General features: G+C 39.4%; 1 protein-coding gene across 1 annotated transcript in view; it reads right to left on the bottom strand.

Moving 5' to 3' along the window:
* Positions 1-7,302: 7,302 nt before the first annotated feature.
* The window catches only part of NUP54 (nucleoporin 54), a 32,316-nt gene continuing 20,801 nt past the window's right edge, over positions 7,303-18,817 (bottom strand). Inside the window, 4 exon segments of the mRNA XM_030313649.1 lie at positions 7,303-8,231; positions 10,453-10,563; positions 10,848-10,967; positions 16,131-16,238. Of these exon segments, the coding sequence (XP_030169509.1) occupies positions 8,103-8,231; positions 10,453-10,563; positions 10,848-10,967; positions 16,131-16,238 (468 nt within the window). The 3' untranslated portion in view covers positions 7,303-8,102.

Raw genomic sequence — 18,817 nt, 5'->3', positions numbered from 1 at the left:
AACATTGTTATTAACTGTTTTATATATTGGGGTGCTCCCAGATTGGGTGCCTAAATATTTACAGTGTTATATCCTCTTATTGGATTGTCCCCTTTATTATTATTATTATATAGTGTCCTTTGTTTCTTGTTGTAGTCTTTGTTTTAAAGTCTAATTTGTCTGATAAAAGTATTGCTACCCCAGCTTTCTTTTGGCATCCATTTGCATGATAAATGTTTCTCTGTCCCCTCACTTTCATTTTTTTTTAACATTTATTCATTTTTTGAGAGACAGTGTGTGAGTAGGGGAAGGGCAGAAAGAGAGTGAGACACAGAATTCAAAGCAGGCTCCAGGCTCTGAGCTGCAGCACAGAGTCCGATGCAGGGCCCGAACATAATAGGCTGGGAAATCATGACCTGAGCCAAAGTCAGACACCCAAATGACTGAACCACCCAGGCACCCCCTCCATCCCCTCACTTTCAATCTGCAGGAGTCTTTCAGGCTGAAATGAGTCTCTTGTAGGCAGCATAGAGATGTCTTATTTTTTTTTATCCACTCTGTCACCCAGTGTCTTTTGATTGGAATGGTTAGTGCATTTACGTTCAAAGTAATTATTGATAGACATGTATTATTGCCATTTTGTTACTTGTGTGATTTTACTGTAGATTTTCTCTAATTCTTGTCTTGCTCTCTTTCATGGTTTTGGCTTTCTTAAGTGATATACTTGGATCCCTTTCTCTTTATTATTTGCATATCTATTATTGGTTTTTGATTTGTGGTTACCAGTAGGCTTGTGTATAACATCTTTTGCATATAGCAGTCTATATTAAGTTGATGGTACTGAAGTTTTAACCTGTTCTTTATTCCTGTCCTCCCCACATTTTAGTTATATGGTGTCATATTTTACTTCCTTGTTGTTGTTTTTTTTTTTTAATCCCTTGACAGATTTTTACAGAAATATTTATTTTCACTGCTTTTGTGTTTATTTTTCATACTCTCACTTATGGTCTTTCTTTACATTCTGAGTCCCCTTTATTTCTTGTAGGACCGGTTTAGTGGGCATGAACTCCTTAGTTTTGTTTGAGAAACTCCATATCTCTCCTACTCTGAATGATGGCTTTGCTGGATAGAGTATTATTGGCTGCAGATTTTTCTCTCTCAGCACTTTGAACATATCATGCCACTCCTTTCTGGCCTGCAAAGTTTCTGCTGAAAAATCCTCTGATAGCTTTAGGGGGGTTCCCCCTTGTATAGAATTATCTTCTTTCACTGCTTTTAACATTTTTTCTTCATTGCTATTTTTGCCAGCTTAATTACTGTGTGTCTTGGTGTAGACCTCCTTGGGTTGGAGAGAGTGGGAATCTGTGCCTCCTGGATCTGGGTATCTGTTTCCTTCCCCAAATTAGGGAAGTTTTCAGCTGTTATTTCTTCAGATAAATGTTCTGCCCCCTTATCTCTCTTCTTCTCAGATCCCTCTAATGTGGATGTTATTACACTTGATAGAGTCAGTGAGTTCCCTAAGACTATTCTCAGCTCACATAATTTTCTTTCTGTCCTTTTCTCAGCTTGGTCACTTTGCATTACTTGTCTTTCAGGTTGTTAATTCGTTCCTTTGCTTCATCTAGCCTGCTATTTACTCCATAAAGTGTATTAAAAAATTTTTTTTTTACATTTATTTTTAGAGAGAGACAGCATGTGAGCAGGGAGGAGCAGAGAGAGGAGGAGCAGAGAGAGAGGGAGACAGAATCCGAAGCAGGCTCCAGGCTCTGAGCTGTCAGCACAGAGCCTGATTCCAGGCTCGAACTCCCGAGCTGCAAGATCATGACCTGAGCCGAAGTCGGACGCTTAACTGACTGAGCCACCCAGGTGCCCCTCCATAAAGTGTATTTTTAATTTCATTAATTGTATTTATCTCTGATGGGTTCTTTTTTTTTTTTTTTTTTATCTGTTTTAAAGGTTTCACTGATGTCTTCTACTCTTTTCTCCAGTCCAGTGGGTATCTTTATGATAATTACTTTAAATTCTCTATCAGGCATATTACTTACATCCATTTCATTTTGGTCTGTTGTAGTTTGGTCCTCTTCTTTCATTCGGGAGATGTTTCTTGTCTCCTTATTTTGTCTGATTTTCTGTGTATGTGTTAGGAAAGTCAGCTACTTTCTTGTTCTTAACAATAATAGCCTTATGAAGATGTCCTGTGGTGCCTTGAAGTGCAGTGTCTCCTGTTCCCCAATGCCTGGTGCTTTAGGGAGTGTCTCCCATGTGTGTTATGTGTGCTCTGCTGTTGAGTCTTGGCCTCTTTTTCCTTCAGTCCAGTTGTCTTCAGAGGTTCTTTGCTTCTTGTGGGTGGCAAGGTGTGCAGTGATCTGCTTGCAAAATGAGACCTACCCCCTTGCTGCATGGGGAACTGAGTTCCTGGAAAACGGGTGGATCAGGACAGGTGGTGTTGGCAGGGTTTGCACAGGTCTTCTCGGGGAGGGGCCCATGGCACCAGGACTCAGGCAGATGTGACTGGGGAGGGCGGATCCACCCAAGCAATGGAGGATGGGGCTTGGTGCTAGTAAGTTAGGTAAGGAGTGTCAGCACCTTGCTGGTTTTCCCAGGTGGCCATTGTTTGGGGTGGGGGTGGGCGTGGAAGAGGGAAATGGTGCCTGCCAGCTCCTTTGTTCTTGGAGGGCTCTCCCTGTGATCCTTGTCTTTCCTGGCTATGATGAGATGATCAAATCATTCTTCCTCCCATCGGCTCCCCATTGTTTTTCAACTTGATAGTTCTAAGCTGTATCTGTGTAGGCTGTTGTGCTGTTTCTAATGTCCTAATGCCATCCAGGCTTTCTGAGCTGAACCCACTGATTTTTCAAATTTTAGGCTTTAAGTCCTGCTGGTTTTAAGAACTCAAAATATTCAGCACCTTTGACTGTTAGAGGCAAATATTATGGAGATTTGTCCTCCTCATTCATGGGCTCCCTGGTGTGAAAGTCTGTTTTCCGGCTTTCTCTGCACCACCAGTTGTGTGGATGGGCATGGTCCGTTTTGCTCCTAGACCACATCTTCACTCTTCTTTGATGTGGCCTGTTCCCTGCCTTAGTTGTGGAGTTTGTCCTGCCAAGTCTTCAGGTAATTTTCTGGGTTATTTATTCTGATATGGGTGTTATCTAATTGTATCTGGGGGACTAAGGAAGCTCAAGGTCCTCTTACTCCCCCATCTTCCCAGCCTATAGTCTTTATTTTAAAGTCTGCTTCATCTGACATATGTATTGGTACCCTGGTGTGTTTTTTGGGTGAGGAGGGCTCCTTTTGCATGGAATATCCTTTTCTTGCCCTTCAGTTTCAGTCTGTGTGTCTTTAGGTCTGAAGTGAATATCTTGTAGGCAACATGTAGGTGGGTCTTGTCTTTTTATCCATTCCATCACCTTTTGTCTTTGATTAGAACATTTAGTCTCTTTACATTTAATTATTGGTAGGCATGAACTTAATTGCCATTTTATTGTTTTCTGGTTGTTTCATGTAGTTTTGTTCCTTTTTTCTTATCTTGCTTTCTTTTATGATTTGATGACATTCTTTAGTGTTATGCTTGAATTCCTCTTTATTTTTTGTATATGTATTACAGGTTTTTGGTTTGTGGCTACCTTGATGTTCATGTATAACATTGTGTACATATACAATATCTAGATTCTATGTAATCTAGATCTATAAGTTAATGGTCACTTAAATCCAAACATACTCTAAAAGCACTACATTTTTACTTGCCTCCTTCATGTTTTAGGATGGCCTGTTTTACATCTTTTTGTGTATCCTTTAATTATTGTAGATATAACTGATGTTACTACTTTTGTCTTTTAACCTACAATACTAGCTTTATAAGTGATCTAGTACCTTTGCTATATGTTTGCTTTCATCAGTGAAATATTTTTCATTCAGAATTTTCTATTTATGGCCTTAAAGAAGTCCCTTTAACATTTCTTGTAAGGTTGGTTTAGCTTCAAATCTAAATGATAACTTTGCTGGGTAGAATATTCTTGATTGTACCTTTTTTTCCCCCTTGTAGCACTTTTAATATATTCTGCCACTCCCTTCTAGCCTGCAACGTTTCTGGTGAACAGACAGCTCATAGCCTTATGGGGGCTTCATTGTATGTAAGTAGTTGCTTTCCCTTGTTGCTTCTAAGATGTTATCTTTAATTTTTGATATTTTAATTATTATGTGTCTTAGTGTGGACCTCTTTGGGTTTATTTTGTTAGGGGTTTCTTTGTGCTTCCTGGACTTGGATGCCTGTTTTCCTTCCCCAGATTAGGGAAGCTTTCTACTTTTATTTCTTCAAATAAGTTTTCTGGCTCTTTCTCTCCTCTTTTGGGATCCCTATAACACAAATGTTAGTACACTTGTTGTTGCAGAGCTCACTTAATCTTAACTTCATTTAAAATTTTTCTTTTTGCTGTTCAGCTTCAGTGGTTTTTGCTACCCTGTCTTCTAGATTAGTGATCTGTACTGCATCCTCTAACGTGCTGTTGATTCCCTCTAATGTATTTTTTATTTCAGTACTGAATTCTTCACCTCTTATTGGTTGTTATATTTTCTATTTCTTTGTTGAAGTTCTGAGTTCATCCACTCTTGTCTAAAGTCCAGTGAACATCTTTATCACCATGACTTTGAACTCAAGTAGATTGCTGTTTCATGTAGTTTTTTTCTGAGGTTTGTTTTCTTTCATTGTCTCATTTTGTCTGACTCTGTTTCTGAGTGTTAGGTAGGTCAACTGCATCTCCTGGTCTTGAAAGTAGTGACCTTATGTAGAAGTCATCCTTTGGGGTCCGGTAGCATAGTCCCGTTGGTCACCAGAACCAGGCATTCTGAGGGTGTCCCATGTGGGCTGCATGCACCCTCCTGTTGTGACTGGGCCAGGACAGCTGAGGGTGTACTGGTGGGTGGTGCTGGCCCCCAGCACAGGTGGATGTGAGGCCTGGCTGCCGCTGCTGCAGGTACACAGGTGGGCAGGGCTGCTGCAATGACTGGTCATGACTGCTGTGGGCAGACTGGTGTGCAGGGCTCGTCCCTGCTTGGCTGGCTAAGAGGTGTGGCTGTAGCTGTAATGGGTGTGCTGATGGAGTGGGGTTAGTTCCTGGTACGGCTGGCTGCAACTGCTGCATGTGTGGTGGAAGACAGGGCCTGGTCCTTCCCCCCACTTTCCTGGGGCAGGATAGGTTTTGGAGGGGCACAGGGCTACAAGGAGGCTGCCTGCTGAGTTTTGCTTGGTGGGAGCTACTGTCAAAGAGAGCCTGCTGGGGCAGGTCCACAGGAGAACACCAGGGCTAGGTAAGCAGTAATAGCCAAGTAGATGGAGTGTAAATACTAGCTCCTGCCAGCGGCTGGCCAGCTAGGCTTAAAGAGGAGGGCAAGAAAAATTGTGTGCACCAGCATGTCCATTCATGGAGAAAGTGTCTACGGAACCCTTCCCCTCCAGCACGTAGCCTAAAATTAGTCAATAAAGACTTCAGATACAAGCCAGACACTTTAAACTGCTGCCTCTGTTTTGGTCTTGAACCTAATGATATAGGGTTCTGGCTCTTTAAGAGTGGAATGGGTTTCCTGTTGCCCTCCCAAGTCTCCCAGAGAAGTCCTGCTGATTTTCAAAGCCAGATGTTATGGGGGCTCATGTTCCCAGTGCATGTCTCCAGGGTTGGAAGCACTCCATGTGTCCCATGTGGGGTCTGATCCCCTCACTCCTCAGGGAAGACCTCCATTCCTTGTGGGTCACCACACTAGCTGTTTGGTTCTCAGGTTCATCTTCGCCTCCCGAACCCTTCTCAGTGTGGTTTTTTTTATATCCCTAGCTGCAGGAGAGCTGTTTTGCTAGTCTTCAGGTCATTTTCAGAGTGAGTTGCATCCTCAGTGTGTCTGTGGGAGGAGGTGGGCCTGGGATCCTCCTGTGTGGTCATCTTCCCTGCAGTCTCAGTGTGCTTTCTTCTGTTTGCCTCTGTTCATGTTCAGAATTTTGAGTCGACTGTCTGCAAGAACTGTTAGCCAGTTGAAGATTAAACACAGAACTTGTATAAATAGCGCTGGAGAATACAGCTTAGTCCTGAGGCCAAACTGGGTCCTTCCTCCTCCTACCCACCCAAACTGGAACTTGACTTACTTGCTTGGACCACACCTGTAGTTTGACCAAGTCCAGTTACCTAACAGCCTATATGAATAAGGGTAATAAGCCTGCCTTAACACATGAAGTTAGTGGGATTGAAACTTGGGAGGCTGACTGGCCCTGTCTAGGAGTATTTACCTTGTGCAATTAGCCTAAGAGTATCAGAGCACAGAAAACGAAAGGCAAGAGAAGTGAACATAGCATGCGTGACTCGCAGTCTGTCCACTAGAGTATGTGGCTCAGTGAGTAACAATTCTCATCAGTTACATCAACAACTCCCTACTGTAGGAGGGTATACAGAGGGCCAGAAACTCCTTCCATACTCTGCTACATGGATGAGGATGGGACTGACTGCCTGTTTTCTGGCTGAGGAAGAAAACACAGGAAAATAGACAAATTCCTCTTTTGGGACTGTTGGAATTGCCACAATGAGTAGGAAAGTATGATGGAAGAGAATATAGCAAGTTTGCATGGCATTAACTTGGCAAAAGTGGCTGGAAATTTTCAGCACCTAACTTGGAAAGAATCATTTTTGAAGTTCCCAGTCTTCTACACAACTTTAACCTAGTTTACAGCTGGACAGAACTTCCTTCAGTGAGATCTGAGAGGATGGCCTCTTGATAATCACATCCCTCACCATCCCCATAAACACAGTGTGGCAAGATGCATGGGCCTATTTCTCAAAACACTTCTCATTACAAGCCAAAGCACGACAGAAATGAAAAGTTGAAGCACTACAAGAGGGGTCAACATACAGCCCAGGGTGAAGTTTGTAGTCAGAAATTGTTCAAAATAATCTGTTAAAAAAAAAAAATCATTTCATATCATGATGTCTAATTCAGATTTTTCTAGTGTTTTCAGTTCTGAATGATACATTAAGTAATTTTTTTAATGTTTATTTTTGAGAGAACACAAGAGAGGCAGGAGCAGAAAGAGGGGGACAGGGGATCTAAAGCTGTCTCTGCACTGACAGGCTGACAGCAATGAGCTGGATGTGGGGCTTGAACTCACAAACCGCATGATCATGACCTGAGCCAAAGTCAGATGCTCAACTGCACTGAGCCACCCAGGTGCCCCAGGGGATTCTTTACCATAGATGACACTTGAAATAAGTTTTACTTGCCATAACCTAGTCAAACTAGGTCAGCATTGGTACATTTTCCTTAGGAGGGAAAAATCAAACTCAAGACTAGAATTCTTAAATTGCGGTTATGATTTAATACTTGTGAGGACATGGTTATTTTCCCAGAGCCAAATAAAGCATCAGACAGAATTATATAAAAGTAATTACAATCAAGAATTTATTTGTTTTCATCATTTTTTTTAAGAAATAAAAAGATCTAAAAAGCAAAAAAAGTTGCAAAAATGATAAAATGTAATTCTGTTATATCCTAATTGCTTAAGTGTGTTCTGTAAATTCCAAATAAGTAAAATAATATAAAAATATATTTTCAAATCTTTATAGGATGAAAAGATAACCACAATCATTAAATACTCTTGGATTTCCTTTACTCCTCCCACAGATGAATTCACAAATATATAAAAACTGACGTACATTTACATTCTGAAGTACAAAGCTCCAACAGCCAAATAGTTACACAGTTTATTTTGTTATGTGCAAAGTAGGTATTTCATATTTACTTGCTATGGAAAGCAGAGTACAGGCTCAATGGAGAATAATCATTAAACACTGATTAGTTTTAAGAATACTGCTGTTGTCCAAATGTACAGCGGCACATACTTTTCTTAATTATGTACTTCTCTTTTACAGTAACAGCTTTCAGGTATGAATCTTTCGAAGGCTATCTTTGAACAGCTGTGAAGTGGATGTTGTTTCAGATCTGATGAAAATAATTTGACAGTAACCTCCTCAAAAGCCAGGAGAGGATTTTCTTTTTCTCCCCTCCATGTGGTCAGTTTCATTCTTAAGGAAGGCCTGATGTTGCAAGAAGATACGTTTCACAAACCCTTAACATAAGTTTGTGAATTGTCAACTAAAGACACCACCTCTGATGTGGATGGTTTCATTCAATCCATGTTCTACCAACTTTATATCTTCTAGGTCATCTTTTATGATGCTAATCAAATGGCTAAGGCCTTCCTGTTGTTGTTTCAAATGCTAGAAGGAATTAAAATATATATTAATGTATTAATCCATTAAACTGCAAACTATGCACAGGAAAAAGGACTTTTTCACTATTTTACTAGCAATACAGCACTTGGTAGCTGCTCTAAATAGAGTGGACATGCATATTAAAATATTTCATACTACAGCTTGTGCTAACACATTTCTATGACCTATAGTATAGAAATTGTACAGAAGATATAGATTTTTAAAATATAATGCAAGAAGGTATTCAGATATGGAGGACTAGCAAAATAATTCTGAAAACTAAAAGTTTTCATGTTTTGAAGTACCGAGTATATAATGATGGTAACAGAACTACAATTGCTAACATTTTAAAGCATCCAAGTGTTAAGGCAGTTTTCAGAGCTTCATGGGTATTAACAAAATTTTTTTAAGCACTCTGGGGATGCATTACGGCATCTCTACAGATAGAAAAATTGAGTTGCAGGTAAGAAACCCGCTCAAGGTCCTAAACTAGGTGATGAGCTGTGATCCAGTCCCAAGTGTTCATGTTATTCTAAACTTTATTGCATAATCACTCTATCAATATACTGGAATCTTTCTCAGCTAGTTTTTTGTAGTTATTTACAATGGAATATAATCAAGTGGATGTATATGTCCCAAGAACCTAGGAGCCAAACTGGATTTTAGTTGTATAATATAGCAATATCCCTTCTAAAGCACAAAATAAAACTGGATTTGTAGGTGACAATTATAACCATCTAAAAATACCCCAGGCCATGACAACAGCCCCTAAGATGTTCCTCAAAATTTACCATTTTAATACCTTTAGATACAGTCACTGGTTAGACAGCTTTCATTAAATCAATCTGTATTTATACTGAGGAAAATAAACTAGAGCCGTACTTTCCAAACTTTTCACACCAGATGAGCTAAAAGTGGTTGGGGGTTCTGGCCACCCCAACCTCCACCTGGGTCCCCTGAGGGCTGAGGAGATCAATGATTGGTACATATTTACAATTTATATGTGACATATATTGGGCATAGAGGACAGAGCAGTTACTTCTCAAATTGTACACACAAATCACTCTGATCTTAATAAAATGTACATTAAGTAAGTTTGGAGTAAGGACTGAGATGATGCATTTGTAATGACCTCTAGTGTGTTGCTGTTGCCACCTACAAATTGAGTAGCAGGGTGCAGGGAACTGTGGTGCCTCCACTAACTGAATTCATCTTTTTTTTTTTTTTTTTAATTTTTTTTTTTCAACATTTATTTATTTTTGGGACAGAGAGAGACAGAGCATGAACAGGGGAGGGGCAGAGAGAGAGGGAGACACAGAATCGGAAACAGGCTCCAGGCTCTGAGCCATCAGCCCAGAGCCCGACGCGGGGCTCGAACTCACGGACCGCGAGATCGTGACCTGGCTGAAGTCGGACGCTTAACCGACTGCGCCACCCAGGCGCCCCTCATCTTTTATTATAAAATATACAAAACACAAAAATACCCATCTTAACCCTTTTTAAAAACACACAGTTCAGTAACATTAGTATATTCACATTATGCAAAATCACTACAATCTGTATTTTTAGAACTTTTTCATCTTCCCCAAATCTGTACCCATTAAATATTAATTCCCCATTCTCCCTCCCCTCAGGCTCCTGGCAACGACCATTCTATGAGCTGAATTACACTGTATAAGTGTACTATATAATTATACTATATCCTTTTAAACTGGCTTATTTCATTTGGCGTAACATTTTCAAGACTCATCTGTGTTGTAGTGAGTGTTAGTTTCCTTCATTTTTAAGGCTGAATAATACTCCACGATGTATGTGTGTGTGTGTGTGTGTATATATATACACACACATATATACATACATACATACATACACACTGTATTTAGTTTATCCATTCATCTGTCTTTGAACACTTGAGTTGCTTCGACATCTTGGCTATTGTGAATGCTGCTGCTAAGAACATATGTGCGTCCCTGCTTTCAATTCTTTTAGGTATATATTCAGAAGTAGAACTGCTAGATCATGTATCAGCTAGATGTTTAATTTTTTGAGGAACTGTTTCCACAGCACTTGCACCATTTTACATCACCACCAGAAATACACAAAAGTTGTTTTCTTCACAGTCTTGTCAATACTTGTTATTTACTGTTTTTTTTGGGTAATAGCAAGCCTAACAGATGTGAAGTGAATTCTCCTTTTAAAATGTGCACCCTAGCCCTAGTGCACTTACCTGCTTGATTTCTCGTAACAGATCTGCATCTATGTAATATCTTTCCTCAGATTTGACTGCTCCAAAATGATTCTGCATCCTGATTTGGGACATCAGTTCATTTAGTCGGCCCTAAAAATAAGACCAAGTCAAATTACAACTGCTAATGACAGCAACCACTTCTAAAAGAGAATTTTTTCTTTTAAAAGGATGGGTACTACTCTTATAAAGTTGTGTAATTCTCCCTCTGTACATTATGTGAAACATTAACGTAAGCCAAAACCACATCATTAAGAATCTACTTTAAAAAAGAAGTTTTGATTAAAGAGAACAAAATACTTAATAAAAGCAAGTATACATAATTCCTCTTTTTGAAGACTGACAAATTCTAGCACTATGGTCCTATAAATGCCTACCTTAAACTGGGTAGGTGCATTCAGTTCACACTGAATTGTATCTAGCTGAACTCGCAACTGCTCTTCATCAGCTTGAATGGCATACCCACTCTTCCTCTGAATTTCCTGTTTGATTAGGACCTATATAAAGAAAATCCACCAACAATACCAACAGAATCATGAGTCTCTTTTTAGTTATGCAAGTAATTTTCTTACAGTTATTTGTTGAAAGAAACCAGCTGAATACACTTACAGTAGGAATCTTAACAGTTTGAGAGTTGGATTAGGTTTGTCCATTTTTATTAGGCAATCTACATTAGAATATTGACATGCCTCTAATTTGTTTTTAATGACTGCTTAATTTGTCATGCATTAATAACCAATAATTTATTCAGTTATTCCTCCTATTGAGGGGTATATATTCTGTTTCTAGTAATAAACTTTTATAGAGAGAGATACTGATCTAGACCCCCAAGAATGAGACCGCTGGGTTTAAAAGCACGTGTTTTCAGTCTAACAAAAGCTGCTAGATTGTTTTACAATTTAAATTCATAAACCACATGAGAGTACCCTTTTCCCCACACTGCTATCAGCAAGAAGTTATTCAAGTTTTCCCCAAACTGACGAGTGAATGGAGCTCACATTTCTTCTCTAATCTGTACTTCCCTGAAAAGTTAAAGGAGCATCCTTTAATAGTCAAAAACTACTTTGCATTCGCTCTTCTATGAACTGCCTTTACACATTTTTTGCCCATACTGTGAGTTTTTTGGTAAAAAACAATCTCTTTGTATAGTACGAATAATCCCCATTTGCAAATTCAATTTTCTTTTTCTGGTATCTCTCACATGACTATTGACAAATAGCTTCTGATATCTTTTGCTGTGCAAAATTCTAATTAGCCAATTTTATTTTATAGTTTCTGGCTTTCTGGCCAAAAATCTCTCCAATGTCTACAGTCATGCATGTAGCTTCATAAATGTTTTAGTTAAATCTTTAATCCACCTATTTTTGTCTATGGTATGATACAGAGGTCCAGTTTCTTTTTTTCCCAGCCAGTTACTCTAGCATTATTTATTAAATAAACCAACTGAATTGAGATACCACCTTCATCATATGAAACATGAAGATGTAGTCGGCATCTATTTCTGGATTCTCTATTCTGTTCTGTTTATCTTTACTGTCCAATCTTATGCCAGTCCCACACTGATTTGTCACAGAACCTTTAAGATAGGTTCTAAAGTCTTGCAAGTCCCCTTCACTATTTCCTTTTTGTTCCCCCAAAAGCTGTTCTGAAAACACTTATCCTTCTTGAGGAACTGAAAGATTTCTTGATCAAGTCTTTAAAAGTTGGAAATTATTTTCAAACTTTATAAAGTGGATAGTAAATCTTCTCATCTAAATATGGTTTATATGTCATTTTGTAAAGACGAATTCAGATTTTGTACTTCTCTCATAAATTTATTCCTAAGTATCTTACAATTTTTACATCACAATAATATTTTCCTGTTTTTACTAATGGTATGCTGGTTTGGGTACATTTATCTTGTATCTAGCAATTTTAACCACATTCTCTGGTTTTCTCATAAGAGTTTTCTAGGTATTACAATCATGCCATCAGCAAAAAGACAATTTAATCTTGTCCAATGTTTATATTAGTTACCTAATTACCTTGTTATATTTATGAAAACCTCCAAGATAATGGATATTACTTTTTCTGGGGGGGGGGGGATTACTTTCTGAATGGGATTTTTTGAATGGGAATGGGGGATTACTTTCTGAATGGGAATATTCTTTGAATATTTGCTGTTAATTTTGGTAACAGTCTCTATATTTTTCCTTTATGATAGATTTCCTGTTATAAAACCAACCCTGCATTCCTGAAATAAACCTTACTTCATCACAGTATATTCCTTTAGGATTTGATAAACAGTTGGATCCTTTTTGCATTTATGTTGCTTTTGGTCACATTTATTGAGGTGTAGTCCACATGTAAGAAAATCACCCATTTTAGGTGCTCGGTTACTATGAATTTTGACAAAGTCCTGTTACCATCACCACAATCAAGGTACAGAACGTTTCCATCTACTCCTTGTTGTCACTGCTCTCCCTTTATTACCTGCCTGCCCCTGGCAACTACTGACCTGTTACCTGTCTCATTTTGCTTTTTGCATAACATCATATAAATGGAATCATGCCTTTTGTAGCCTTGAAATCTGGCTTCTTTCTCTTAGCATAATCTGCATCTCTATTTATTAGAAATGTACATGAATAGATTTTATTTGGGGGTACCAGAAGCAGAGACGTGAAGTAGCACAACTGCTCTGGAAAAGTTTTCAGCAATTCTTCCAAAAGTTAAACAGAGTTACCATACGACCAAGCAATTCCAATCCTAGATTTAGGTACCCAAGAAAAATGAAAACACACATCCACGCAAATATTTGTACACAAATGTTAATAGCAACATATGTTAATATCCAAACGGGGGAGACAACCAAAATGTTAATGAATTGATGAATATTGGTATTTTCATGTAATGGAATATTATTCAGCAATAAAAAGGAAGTAATACTACATGCTACAACACAGATGAACCTTAAAAATACTACGCTACATGAAAGAAGCCAGTCACAAAAGACCACATCTCTTGATGCCATTTATCTGAAGTGTCCAGGATAGGCACATCCACAGAGACAGAAAGTGGTTGCTTGGACAGGGTTTTGGGATGAAATGAGGAGTGACTGCTAATAGGAATGAAGTTTCTTGAGGGGAGAGGGAAGATGGCGGCATAGGAGGACGCTGGGCTCACCGCGCGTGTCCTGCTGATCACTTAGATTCCACCTACACCTGCCTAAATAACCCAGAAAACCGCCAGAGGATAAGCAGAACGGAGTCTCCGGAGCCAAGCGCAGACGAGAGGCCCACGGAAGAGGGTAGGAAGGGCGGCGAGGCGGTGCGCACTCCACGGACTGGCGGGAGGGAGGGGGCGGAGGGGCGGCTCCCGGGCCAAGCAGAGCCACCGAGTCTGGCTTGCAAAAGCGGAGGGGCCTGACGGACTGTGTTCCGACAGCAAGCGCGACTTAGCGTCTGGGAGGTCATAAGTTAACAGCTCTGCTCGGAAAGCGGGAAGGCTGGAGGACAAAGGGAGGGAGAGCTGCTGAGCCCCCGGATGACAGAGCTCAGTTTGGTGGGGAACAAAGGCGCTCACCAGCGCCATCTCCCCCGCCCATTCCCCAGGCAAAATCCCAAAGGGAACCGGTTCCTGCCAGGGAACTTGCTCGCTCCGCGCAAACACCCAACTCTGTGCTTCTGCGGAGCCAAACCTCAGGCAGGGGATCTGACTCCCTCCCGCTGCCACAGGGCCCCTCCTGAAGTGGATCACCTAAGGAGAAGTGAGCTAAGCCTGCCCCTCCTGCCCCCGTGCACCTGGCCTACCCACCCCAGCTAATACGCCAGATCCCCAGCGTCACAAGGCTGGCAGTGTGCAAGTAGCCCAGACGGGCCACGCCACCCCACAGTGAATCCCGCCCCGAGGAGAGGGGAAGAGAAGGCACACACCAGTCTGACTGTGGCCCCAGCGGTGGGCTGGGGGCAGACATCAGGACTGACTGCGGCCCCGCCCACCAACTCCAGTTATACACCACAGCACAGGGGAAGTGCCCTGCAGGTCCTCACCACTCCAGGGACTATCCAAAATGACCAAGCGGAAGAATTCCCCTCAGAAGAATCTCCAGGAAATAACTACAGCTAATGAACTGATCAAAAAGGATTTAAATAATATAACAGAAAGTGAATTTAGAATAATAGTCATAAAATTAATCGCTGGGCTTGAAAACAGTATAGAGGACAGCAGAGAATCTCTTGCTACAGAGATCAAGGGACTAAGGAGCAGTCACGAGGAGCTGAAAAACGCTTTAAACGAAATGCATAACAAAATGGAAACGAGGAATGAAGTTTCTTTTTAGGGTGAGGAAAATGTCATAAAATTGACTGTGGCAATGTTGCACAGACTAAATATACTAAAAACCACTAACTATATACACTTTAAATAAATGAACTATATACACTGAAATGTATAGTGGGTGAATTATATCTCAAAGTGATTTTAAATGAGGAAATGGTCTATAGATTTTTCCTTTTGTCTAAAGGAATTAGCTCTTTAGTGGTTAGACAAAGTTAAGCAGTTAAACATCTGGCCTTGGTATTTTTCCATGGTTGATCTTTAAGAAGTTTCTCATTTATATATTTGTCCATTTAAGATTTCTGCACCTATGTAGATGATTTTTTAGCAAAATTGAAATCACCAAAATTAATGTTTTCTCTAGCTCCCAAATTTGTTGCCCTGAATTGCATGCAGTATTTTCTCATTCTGTTCTCTTGTCTGTAGTAATGTTTCCTTTCTCCTTTTCCTTATGAGATGTTTAGCCATTTCAAAGATCTTTTCAAAGAAACAGCTTTCGATTTATTCTCTGTACTATAATTTTATTTCACTTATTTCACATCTGTATTTCTCTCTCACTGGCTTCTCTTGAGAGTCTTTCTAACTTCTAAAGATAAGTACCAGTTCCTTATTCTTTGCGTTTGTATTTTAAGGATGATAACTAAGTGTCCGACTTCAGCTCAGGCTCAGGTCATAATCTCGCAGTTCATGGGTTCAAGCCCCACATCAGGCTGTGTGCCGACAGCTCAGAGGCTGGAACCTGTTTCTGATTCTGTGTCTCCCTCTCTCTCTGCCCTTCCCCCACTCATGCTCGGTCTCCATCTCTCTCAAAAAGTGGATAAACATTTAAAAAAATTTTTTTTAAGTGAAAGCTTAAATGCTACAAATTTATTCTGCATACAGCTCTTGATATATTCAATTGATTCTGGTACCTAATGTTTCTGTTTTCATGATAGTTTAAAATTTCAGTTTTGTTGCTATTCATGCTTTTACTCCCTCTTGTTAATTTTGAAGTTCCACTGTTGTTTTTCATCTGGCCGTTTCATTAATAGTTATACTCCCTTTTCTAGCACTGAAAATCAAATATTTTTCTTTTACTTTTATGAGAACTAGATACATGCTTTCTGTGCTCCAAGATGATTTACTTCTTCACTGCTTCTACCCTCTCAATAAGATGTGAATTTTAGAATACATTTACTTTCTTCACCCACTCCTATGAGACCTCTCATCTGACTTCTAGATTTTACTGAGAAAGTTTGGTACTTACAGTTTCAAATTACTATTCCTTCCTTTCAGTGTGTTTTTCTCTATCCGGCACTATCACACATATAATCTTACAGATGTTCAAAAAAATTCCAAATTACTACCTGTAAAGTTCTATGGGAAAGGTCCATGAGTTTCCTCTTGTATTGTGCAATTTTGGCCATAGTTGTGGTTTGATTCTTCTGTAATTCGCTAATATCTTCAGATATGATCTGTTTTTCAAAAGAAAGTTTTGAAGGTGAGTATAAACATCACAAATATTTATCAGGTTTATATGCAAAATTTGATTCTAAGATGAGACGGAGATTCATCTTTCAAAATATAAACACCTCTACATCTGTCTTTATAGTTCTTCCCATCTACGCACCCATAAAATTAAAAAGTACCATTCAAAGGCTTCTTAAGAGCTCTAGGAAATTTAGTGATGAGGCAAAGTTTATAGAAAAATAAAACCTATACTTGAAAAATATTAAGGTATAGGACCAACAACCAGGCCCTGAATGGAAAAAGTATCTATGAAGTCACATCCAGGAGTGGCCTTAACAGACAATCTGAAAAGTACAGTATAGTCCAGTATTAAGTGCTGAATATTTTAGAGAGAGTGATCAAAGTGGAGGGGAAAGGAAGGATATTTATTATACAACCTAATACATTTTTATGCCTTGGCATCATGGATTTGCTCTTTGGCCTGAAATCGTTACTGTTCTGCCTTAACAGAAGTCTTAACCTTACAGACAGAGTTAAAAACTCATTTCATTAAAGCTACCCAACCTGAATCCCATAACCGTTCCTATCATAGTCATTCTGTGGCACTGCCTTGAGATGTTATAAGAAAAGAGGGTAAGAAGAAGATTGTGCAAGACATTTAGTCCACTGCCTTTTAAGGGAACTTTACAGTGACAGGTTATGCTGAAGGAACAAAATTAGGTGGCCATGTTTTATATTACATAACCTAGGCACTTTCTCCACCCCAGTTTTAAAAAGTTGACAGGCTTCCAGATGCAAGAATAATATAGTGGTCTTCTCAACCAACAATAACTAAGAAAAGTAGAAATGGTTGCCATTTAGTATTTATTCACAAACACTAAAACAATCTAAGGAGTTAACCCAAGAAAGAAGGCACAGGGTTTTTAAAATTATTAGTTCTTTATTTAAAGTTTATTTATTTTGAGAGAGACAGAATTCCAAGCAGGTTCCATGCTGTCAGTGCAGAACCTGGTGTGGGGCTCGAAAGCATGAACTGTGAGATCATGGCTGAGCCAAGATTAAGAGTTGAAGCTTAACTGAGTAAGCCACCCAGGTGCCCCAGAAGGCACAAGGTTTTTAAAGAAAATATTTAAGGGGCACCTGGGTGGCTCAGTCACTTAAGCATCTGACTCTGTTTTGGCTCAGGTCATTATCTCAGAGTTGTGAGACTGAGCCCTGCATCTGTGCTGGGCATGGCGCCAGCTTAAGATGCTCTCTCTACCTCTCTGTTCCTTCCCCCCACCTCAAGAAAAAAGTTTTTTAAACTGTTTCAAAAGACTACCTCAATGAGTAAAGACCTCAGTGAGTAAAAGAACATAGTGTGTTCATAATGGAATAATTTATTAAGATTCAATTCTCTACAAATATGTTTAATGCAGTTCCAACTAAAATTCTAGCATTTTGACAAATAGATTCTGAGACTGTTACAGAACAGTAAAGATCCATAAAGATGAAACAACTCTGAAAAGAACAAAGATCAGAGATTCACTCTACCACACATTGAGATACACTACAAAGCCACAACGTAAAAAAAAAAAAAAAAAAAAAAGAGAGAAAAAGGTAAAACTGACTTAAGAACAGAATAGATAACATACACATATATGGGAATTTGGTTGGATAAATTTGATAAATCACTGGGTAAAATAACACTGGATATTATTTATGGATGACATTGGCAAACTTGACCCACTAGAGAAAAATAAAGTTGGGTTCATACCACTTATTGTACAAAGTCAAACTCCATGAAGACAGAAGACCCCAATGTGGAAGGTTAAATTCTAAATAAAATGTCAGAAAAATAATGTAGGAGACTCTCAGACCTTGGATTGAAGAATGACTTCTTGAGCAAAATCCCAAGAAGAAAAACACAAGGCAAGAAACTAGTGGGTATTGTTATGTTAAAATTAAGGATTTCTGTTCAACTGAGGACACCAAAAAGCAGAGTTGGCAGAAAGGTGAGAAGTAGGAGACATCTGTACCATTTAAATCAGACTAGGGATTAAAATCTAGAGTAAACAGTGAACTCCTGAAATTCAGTAAAGAAAAGATAAATCCAACATAAAAACTAGGAAAAGATAGGAATAACTTTTTCTAAATGTTTATTTTTATGAGAGGGAGAGTGCACAAGCCAGGGAGGGGCAGAGGGAGACAAAGAATGTGAAGCAGGCTCCAGGCTGTCAGCACAGAGCCCAATGTAGGGCTCGAACTCATGAAGTATGAGATCATAACCTGATCTGAAGTCAGATGCTTAACCTACTGAACCACCCAGGCGTCCCCCAACATATTTTTTAAAGTAGGTTCCACACCTGGTGTGGAGCCCAACGTGGGGCTTGAATTCACGACACTCATAATCAAGATCTGAGCTGAGATCAAGAGTCGGAAGCCTAACTGACTGAGCCCCCTAGGTATCCCAAGATAGGAAACATTTGATTCTGGACAAGATGGACTTTAGTATATGCCACTCTTATCTCACCTACTGAATATAGCTATAAAACTTAGACTGCACGGGCAACTATTTGAAAAATAAATAGTGGCAGGAGGATTG

The sequence above is a fragment of the Lynx canadensis genome, chromosome B1 (genome assembly GCF_007474595.2).
Source record: "Lynx canadensis isolate LIC74 chromosome B1, mLynCan4.pri.v2, whole genome shotgun sequence".
NCBI classification, from domain to species: domain Eukaryota; kingdom Metazoa; phylum Chordata; class Mammalia; order Carnivora; family Felidae; genus Lynx; species Lynx canadensis.
Note: the sequence above shows the minus strand (reverse complement) of the source record. Positions and strands in the feature narration are given on the sequence as shown.